Genomic DNA, 8578 nt, shown 5'->3' on the forward strand with positions numbered 1-8578 from the left:
CGAACCGCCCGTTTCCGCCCATTTGCCTCGGTGTCACATCACTTCCGGTCCCTTCAGGGGCCTCGGTGCCACCTCTAAACTCCCCACCTCTGCCCCCGCGACCCCGAACTTTAGTCTCCGCCCCCCACTTTTTAGTTCCCCCCCGAACTCCTGGGTCCCTCCTGAACTTCTGGGTCCTCCACCGAACTCCTGGGTCCCTCCCGAACGCCTGAGTCCCCGACACCCCCGTTTATCCCCCCATATAGGTCGTGGATTCTTTGCTGGCAGCGCTGGACCCCCCCCAACATTTGGGGGGGGTTGGTGGCAATAAAGTGACAAAACCCCCCAAAAACCCCTCGGGTGGGTCGAGTTTTTTTGGGGGGATCCGTGAGCCCCCTCCCCCATCGTTGGAGGTGTCCCCAATTCTCTCCCCTCCCCCCATTTCTCCCCCAAACCCCCAAAATTCGGGAGACACCCCCCCCCCTCCAAACCCATAATGGTTTTGCCCCCCCCCAGAGCCCTATTAATGGCCTGGAACTCGCACTTCCGGGACTACAACTCCCATGATGCCCGGGTCCCCCATAGAGTCCCATTATATCCCGACACCGCGGGGACTACAAGTCCCGTGATGCCCTGCGGTTCCCGCGCTTTCCCACTTCCGGCGGGAACCGCCATGGCGGCCCGCTCTGGGCCGCTGGGCCCGAACCGAGATGGAGCTGCCGCCCCCCCCGGGGCCGGTGCTGCGCAGGTCGGACCCAAAAAGCCCCGAATTCACCCCAAAACCCCCGAGGGACTCCTGGGTCCCTTTCCTCCCGAACTCCTGGGTTCCCTCCCCGAACTGCTGGGTCCGTCCCGGACGCCTGGGTCCCTTCTCCCGAACTCCTGGGTCCCTCCCGGACGCCTGGGTCCCTTTCCACCCGAACTCCTGGGTCCCTCCTGAACTCCTGGTTCCTTGGGGCACTCCTGGGTCCCTTTCCTCCCGCACTCCTGGTTCCCTTTCCTCCCGAACTCCTGGGTCCCTTTCCACCCGAACTCCTGGGTCCCTTTCCTCCCGCACTTCCTGGGTCCCTTTCCACCCGAACTCCTGGGTCCCTTTCCACCCGAACTCTGGGTCCCTTTCCTCCCGAACTCCCTGGGTCCCTTCCACCCGAACTCCTGGGGTCCCTTTCCACCCGAACTCCTGGGTCCCTTTCCACCCGAACTCCTGGGTCCCTTTCCACCCGAACTCCTGGCGTCCCTTTCCACCCGAACTCCTGGGTCCCTTTCCTCCCGAACTCCTGGGTCCCTTTCCTCCCGCACTCCTGGGTCCCTTTCCTCCCGAACTCCTGGGTCCCTTTCCTCCGCACTCCTGGGTCCCTTTCCTCCCGAACTCCTGGGTCCCTTTCCTCCCGCACTCCTGGGTCCCTTTCCACCCGAACTCCTGGGTCCCTTTCCTCCCGCACTCCTGGGTCCCTTTCCACCCGAACTCCTGGGTCCCTTTCCTCCCGAACTCCTGGGTCCCTTTCTCCCGCACTCCTGGGTCCCTTTCCTCCCGAACTCCTGGGTCCCTTTCCTCCCGCACTCCTGGGTCCCTTTCCTCCCGAACTCCTGGGTCCCTTTCCTCCCGCACTCCTGGGTCCCTTTCCTCCCGCACTCCTGGGTCCCTTTCCACCCGAAACTCCTGGGTCCCTTTCCTCCCGCACTCCTGGGTCCCTTTCCACCCGCACTCCTGGGTCCCTCCCCGAACTCCTGGTCCCTTTCCTCCCGAACTCCTGGGTCCCTTTCCTCCCGAACTCCTGGGTCCCTTTCCACCCGAACTCCTGGGTCCCTTTCCACCCGAACTCCTGGGTCCCTTTCCTCCCGAACTCCTGGGTCCCTTTCCACCCGAACTCCCTGGGTCCCTTCCTCCGCACTCCTGGGTCCCTTTCCTCCCGAACTCCTGGGTCCCTTTCCTCCCGAACTCCTGGGTTCCTTGGGGCACTCCTGGGTCCTTTTCCTCCCGAACTCCTGGGTCCCTCCCGAACTCCTGGGTCCCTCCCGAACCTCCTGGGTCCCTTCCGGCCCCCTGACCCCCGTTTCTCTCCCCCTCCCCCCCCAGGTTGTGCTCGGGCTCCTGTGGCCCCATCTGGGAATTCGTCACGCGGCACGTGAGACACCCCAGGTGAGGGACCCAGGCGTCCGGGAGGGACCCAGGAGTTCCCCAAGGGACCCAGGAGTTCCCCAAGGGACTCAGGAGTTCGGGAGGGGACCCAGGAGTTCGGAGGGGACCCAGGCGTCCGGGAGGGGACCCAGGAGTTCCCCAAGGGACCCAGGCGTCCGGGAGGGACCCAGGAGTTCCCCCAAGGGACCCAGGAGTTCATGGGCAGGGACCCAGGCATCCGGGAGGGACCCAGGAGTTCCCCAAGGGACCCAGGCGTCCGGGAGGACCCAGGAGTTCCCCAAGGGACCCAGGAGTTCCCCAAGGGACCCAGGAGTTCGGGAGGGACCCAGGAGTTCGGGAGGGACCCAGGAGTTCGGGAGGGACCCAGGAGTTCGGGAGAGGACCCAGGCGTCGGGAGGGACCCAGGTGTTCGGGAGGGACCTGTAGTTCGGGAGGGGACCAGGCGTTCGGGAGGGATCCAGTAGTTTGGGGGGGACCAGGCGTCCGGGAGGGGACCCCAGGTGTCCGGGAGGGACCCAGGAGTTCCCCAAGGGACCAGGCGTCCGGGAGGGACCCACTTTAACTTGGGGGGGGTCGTGGTTTGTGTCCCCAGGACCGTGAAGAAGATTCGGGGGAACCTGCTTTGGAATCCGCTGCACCCCCAAAACGGGGAGACCCCAAAACGGGGGGGGGACCCCAAAACGGGGAGACCCCAAAACGGGGGGGGGGACCCCAATAAATGGGGGGGACCCCAATAAATGGGGGGGGAACCTAAAATTCATGGGGGGACCCACAGGGACACCCCAAAAAATGGGGGGACCCCAAAAAATGGGGGGGTCCCACCAAAATTGCTCCTTTGGTTTGGTCCTTAACTCGGGGTTCAGGTACCGGCACCTGGAGACGGAGGTGAGGGGATTGGGGGACCCAGGAGTTCGGGAGGGACCCAGGAGTTCGGGAGGGACCCAGGAGTTCGGGGGGACCCAAATAGGGGACCCAGGAGTTTGGGAGGGAGCCAGATAGGGGACCCAGGAGTTCGGGGGGGACCCAGGAGTTCGGGGGGACCCAGATAGGGGACCCAGGAGTTCGGGGGGGACCCAGGAGTTCGGGGGGGACCCAGATAGGGGACCCAGGAGTTCGGGGGGGGACCCAGGAGTTCGGGAGGGACCCAGATAGGGGACCCAGGAGTTCGGGGGGGGACCCAGGAGTTCGGGGAGGGACCCAGGAGTTCGGTGGGGACCCAGATAGGGGACCCAGGAGTTCGGGGAGGACCCAGGAGTTCGGGAGGGAGCCAGACAGGGGACCCAGGAGTTCGGGGAGGGACCCAGGAGTTCGGGGAGGGACCCAGGAGTTCGGGGGGGACCCAGATAGGGGACCCAGGAGTTCGGGGGGGACCCAGGAGTTTGGGGGGGACCCAGATAGGGGTCCCAGATAGGGGACCCAGGAGTTCGGGGGGGACCCAGATAGGGGTCCCAGATAGGGGACCCAGGAGTTCGGGGAGGGACCCAGGCATTCAGGGGGGTCCTGGGAGGGAGGTGTGTGTGTGTGTGTGGGGGGGGGGTCACTGACCTTTGACCTTTGACCCTGCAGGGGGCGGGGGCCGGCACTGGGCGAGGCCGTTCAGCAGCTGCGACGGGAAGTTGGGGGGCTGGGGGGGGCCCTGGGGGGGGCCCAGGAGGCGGCGCTGGAGCTGGGTGAGCTATGGGGCCCGGACGCCTGGGTCCCTTATGGGGGGGGGTCACCCGGACGCCTGGGTCCCTTCTGGGGGGGCTCACCCGTACGCCTGGATCCACTTTTGGGGGGGGGTTAGGGTGGCCACCCGGATGCCTGGGTCCCTTATGGGGCTCAGCCAGACACCTGGGTCCCTTGGGGGGGGTTTGGGGGGGTCACCCGGATGGCCTGGGTCCATTTTTGGGGTGGATTATGGGGGATCAGCCGGATGCCTGGGTCCCCTATGGGGGGGTCCCCGGATACCTGGGTCCCCTATGAGGGGGTCCCCGGATGCCTGGGTCCCTTATTTTGGGGAGGTCCCTGGATGCCTGGGACCCTTATGGGGGTTTCACCCGGACGCCTGGGTCCCCTATGGAGCTCACCCCGGATGCCTGGGTCCTTTATGGGGGGCGTCACCCGGACGCCTGGGTCCCCTATGGGGCTCACCCGACGCCTGGGTCCCTTTTCAGAGGGCAGCGCTGGGGGCGGGGCTGTCCCGCCGGTGGGCGGAACTTCGGCGGGGGGCGGAGCTGCGGCTGCTGGGGGCGGAGTTGGAGCGGACCAATCAGCGGCTGGGGGTGTGGCCAGCGGCCCTGCACCCCCCCAAAGGGGCCAGCGCTGGGCGGGGCCAAGGGGGCGGAGCCAGAAGTGCTGGTGAGTGACAGGGGGTGGAGACTGCGCGGGGCCACGGGGGGGGTGGAAGTGGGCGGGGCCTGACTGACCTCCACCCCCCAGGAGGGCGGTTCGGGCCGTGTGCAAAATCCGGGCAGAGGCGCTGGGGGCGGGGCTGGAGACAGAGCAGCCAATCAGGTGAGAGCGACTGCTTGTCCATCATCACACACCTGCCAATCATCCCCAGCTGTCAATCATTTCCAATGATCCCCACCTGTCAATCACCCTCAGCGGTGTCTCGTCTCAACCTGTCAATCATTCCCAACCTGTCAATCATTCCACACCTGTCAATCATCCCCACAGGACACAGGAGCTGATGGAGGCGGCCAATCAGCGCTGGAGGCGGGAGGCGGAGGTGGGAGGAGCCCCGGACTCCTGGGTCCCTCCCGGACTCCTGGGTCCCTTGGGGCACTCCTGGGTCCCCTCCCGATCTCCTGGGTCCCCTCCCGATCTCCTGGGTCCCCTCCCGATCTCCTGGGTCCCCTCCGGACTCCTGGGTCCCTCCCGAACTCCTGGGTCCCTCCCTGAACTCTTGGCTCCCTTGGGGGCACTCCTGGGTCCCCTCCCGGACTCCTGGGTCCCTCCCGGACTCCTGGGTCCCCTCCCGGACTCCTGGGTCCCCTCCCGGACTCCTGGGTCCCCTCCCGGACTCCTGGGTCCCCCTCCCAGACTCCTGGGTCCCCTCCCCGAACTCCTGGGTCCCTCTGAACTCCTGGGTCCCTCCCGAACTCCTGGGTCCCCTTGGGGCACTCCTGGGTCCCTCCCCGAACTCCTGGGTCCCCTGACCCTGTTCGCCCCCTACAGGCCGTGCTGAGCCGCTACCCCCCCCCCGCCTTGGTGCTTTGGGCTCTGCAGCGATTGGCTGAGGAGAGTTCCCGCCTTTGGTGGGTGTGGCCTGGCGGGTGGTGGGCGGGGCTTAAAGAGGGGGGCGGGGCTTAATCTGGGCTCTTTCCCAGGGAGGCGGAGCCTGAGCCCGACCTTGAACTTGACCCTGAACTTGACCCCCGAGGCTCCACCCACTGTCAGGAGCCTCATCCAGGTGGGGGGGGGTCAAAGGTCATTGGGGTCATAGGTCGTTTGGGTTGAGGGTCAAGGGTCTTGGGGGTCAATGGCCATTGGGGTCAAAGGTCATGGGGGTTTTGGGTGGGTCAAAGGTCATCAGGTGGTCGAAGGTCGTCTGGGGTCAAAGGTTAATGGGGTGGGGCCAAAGGTCACTGGGGGTCAAAGGTCATGAGAGGGTCGGAGAGTCAAAGGTCATTGGCGGTCAATGGGGTGGGAGACCAAGGTCATTGGGGGTCAAAGGTCAACGGGATGGGGCAACGGTCATTTGGGGTCAAAGGTCAGGAGGGGTGGGGGGAGTCAAAGGTCATTGGGGGGCAAAGGTCAAATGGATGGGGGTCAAAGGTCAATTGGCAGGGGGTGTCAGGATTAATTGGGGGGTTCAGGGGCTGATTTGGGGTGTCCCCCCAGATCTATGGGGTAACCCCCAGAATCTATGGGGTGACCCCCAGGATCTATGGGTGTCCCCCCAGGATCTATGGGGTGATTGGGGTTCAGGGCTGACTTGGGGTGTCCCCCAGGATCTATGGGGTGATTTGGGGGTTCAGGGCTGATTGGGGTGACCCCCCCCAGGGTCTATGGGGTGACCCCCAGGATCTATGGGGTGACCCCCCAGGATCTATGGGGTATGTCCCCCCAGGGTCTATGGGGTGATTTGGGGGTTCAGGGCTGATTTGGGTGACCCCCATGATCTATGGGTGTCCCCCGGGATCTATGGGGTGTCCCCCAGGATCTATGGGGTGATTTGGGGTTCAGGGCTGATTTGGGGTGACCCCCATGATCTATGGGGTGTCCCCCAGGATCTATGGGGTGACCCCCAGATCTATGGGGTGACCCCCATGATCTATGGGGTGTCCCCCCAGATCTATGGGGTGATTTGGGGTTCAGGGGCTGATTTGGGGTGATCCCCCAGGATCTATGGGTGTCCCCCAGGATCTATGGGGTGTCCCCCAGGATCTATGGGGTGACCCCAGATCTATGGGGTGTCCCCCGGGATCTATGGGGTGTCCCCCAGGATCTATGGGGTGATTTGGGTTCAGGGCTGATTTGGGGTGACCCCCCAGGATCTATGGGGTGTCCCCCAGGGTCTATGGGGTGACCCCCAGGATCTATGGGGTGATTTGGGGTTCAGGGGCTGACTTGGGGTGTCCCCCAGGATCTATGGGGTGACCCCCAGGATCTATGGGGTGTCCCCCAGGATCTATGGGTGACCCCCAGGATCTATGGGGTGATTGGGGTTCAGGGCTGATTTGGGGTGTCCCCAGGATCTCTGGGGCGCCGTGGGGTGTCTGTGGGGCCGGCTGCCCCCCCTGGCCGCTCGGCTGCGCCCCCTGGAGCGACGGCTGAACCACCTGACACTGAAACTGGGGGGGGACCCCAAAACCCTGCAGGCTGCCAGGTACCAAAGCACCCCAAAAATACCCCTTTGTACCCCAAAATACCCCAGTGTACCCCCAAAATACCCCAGTGTACCCCAAAATACCCCTTTGTACCCCCAAAATATCCCAGTGTACCCCCAAAATATCCCAGTGTACCCCCAAAATACCCCTTTGTACCCCCAAAATATCCCAGTGTACCCCCAAAATACCCTAGTGTACCCCAGAATATCCCCTGGGAACCCAAAATACCCCATTGGACCCCAAAATAGCCCCTGGGTCCCAAAATATCCCCATTGGACCCCAAATAAGTCGCTGAACCCCAAAACCCCCCAGTTCCCCCCAAAACCCCCATTGGGTTCAATGGGGACCCGATTTCCTGCCAAAACCCCCGTTTTTCTCAATGGGGAGCGATTTCCCGCCAAAACCCCCGTTTTTTCTCAATGGGGAGCGATTTCCCGCCAAAACCCCCGTTTTTCTCAATGGGGACCCAAAACCCCCCAAATTTCCCCCAAAACCCCTATTGGGTTCAATGGGCACCTGATTTCCCGCCAAAACCCCCATTGAGTTCATTGGGGACCCGATTTCCCGCCAAAACCCCTGTTTTTCTCAATGGGACCAATTTCCCGCCAAAACCCCCGTTTTTCTCAATGGGGACCCCAAAACCCCCCAAATTTCCCCCCAAAACCCTATTGGGTTCAATGGGGACCCGATTTCCTGCCAAAACCCCCGTTTTTCTCAATGGGGACCCCAAAACCCCCCAAATTTCCCCCCCAAAACCCCTATTGGACTCAATGGGCACCGGATTTCCCGCCAAAACCCCCGTTTTTCTCAATGGGACCCAAAACCCCCCAAATTTCCCCCCAAAACCCTATTGGGTTCAATGGGGACCCGATTTCCCGCCAAATCCCCATTTTCTCAATGGGGACCCCAAAACCCCCCAAATTTCCCCCCAAAACCCCTATTGGGTTCAATGGGGACCCAATTTCCCGCCAAAACCCCTGTTTTTTCTCAACGGGGACCCGATTTCCCGCCAAAACCCCCATTGGACTCAATGGGGACCCGATTTCCCGCCAAAACCCCCGTTTTTCTCAATGGGGACCCCAAAACCCCCAAATTTCCCCCCAAAACCCCTATTGGGTTCAATGGGACCCGATTTCCCGCCAAAACCCCTGTTTTTCTCAATGGGGACCCCAAAACCCCCTAAATTTCCCCCCCAAAACCCCTATTGGACTCAATGGGCACCGGATTTCCCGCCAAAACCCCCGTTTTTCTCAATGGGACCCCAAAACCCCCCAAATTTCCCCCAAAACCCCTATTGGGTTCAATGGGGACCCGATTTCCCGCCAAAACCCCCGTTTTTCTCAATGGGGACCCCAAAACCCCCAAATTTCCCCCCCAAAACCCCTATTGGGTTCAATGGGGACCCGATTTCCCGCCAAAACCCCCGTTTTTCCTAATGAGGACCCGATTTCCCGCCAAAACCCCCATTGGACTCAATGGGGACCCGATTTCCCGCCAAAACCCCCGTTTTTCTCAATGGGGACCCCAAAGCCCCTGTTTTCCCGCCCAAACGAGCCCCTGACGCCCGTTTTCGGGGTCCCCCCGTTTTTGGGGTGCCCCAGGCTGGCCGTGGGGGTGGCGGGGCTGTCCGGGACCCGCCGCG

The 8578-nt window shown here is 63.1% G+C and overlaps 1 protein-coding gene and 1 long non-coding RNA gene across 2 annotated transcripts in view; both read left to right on the plus strand.

Moving 5' to 3' along the window:
- Nucleotides 1–585: 585 nt before the first annotated feature.
- Nucleotides 586–2749, plus strand: LOC135576838 (uncharacterized). The gene is made up of 3 exons (XR_010468553.1): nt 586–727; nt 2057–2119; nt 2712–2749. It is a non-coding gene; the product is annotated as an uncharacterized LOC135576838 (long non-coding RNA).
- Nucleotides 2750–4262: 1513 nt separating this feature from the next.
- The window catches only part of LOC102092263 (collagen alpha-1(II) chain-like), an 11138-nt gene continuing 6822 nt past the window's right edge, over nt 4263–8578 (plus strand). Inside the window, exons 1-6 of the mRNA XM_065044039.1 lie at nt 4263–4615; nt 4781–4832; nt 5282–5361; nt 5434–5516; nt 6802–6935; nt 8538–8575. Of these exons, the coding sequence (XP_064900111.1) occupies nt 4794–4832; nt 5282–5361; nt 5434–5516; nt 6802–6935; nt 8538–8575 (374 nt within the window). The 5' untranslated portion in view covers nt 4263–4615; nt 4781–4793. The remainder of the gene's footprint in view (nt 4616–4780; nt 4833–5281; nt 5362–5433; nt 5517–6801; nt 6936–8537; nt 8576–8578) is intronic.

Source organism: Columba livia, chromosome 31, assembly GCF_036013475.1.
Source record: "Columba livia isolate bColLiv1 breed racing homer chromosome 31, bColLiv1.pat.W.v2, whole genome shotgun sequence".
In the NCBI taxonomy this organism is placed as follows: Eukaryota; Metazoa; Chordata; class Aves; order Columbiformes; family Columbidae; genus Columba; species Columba livia.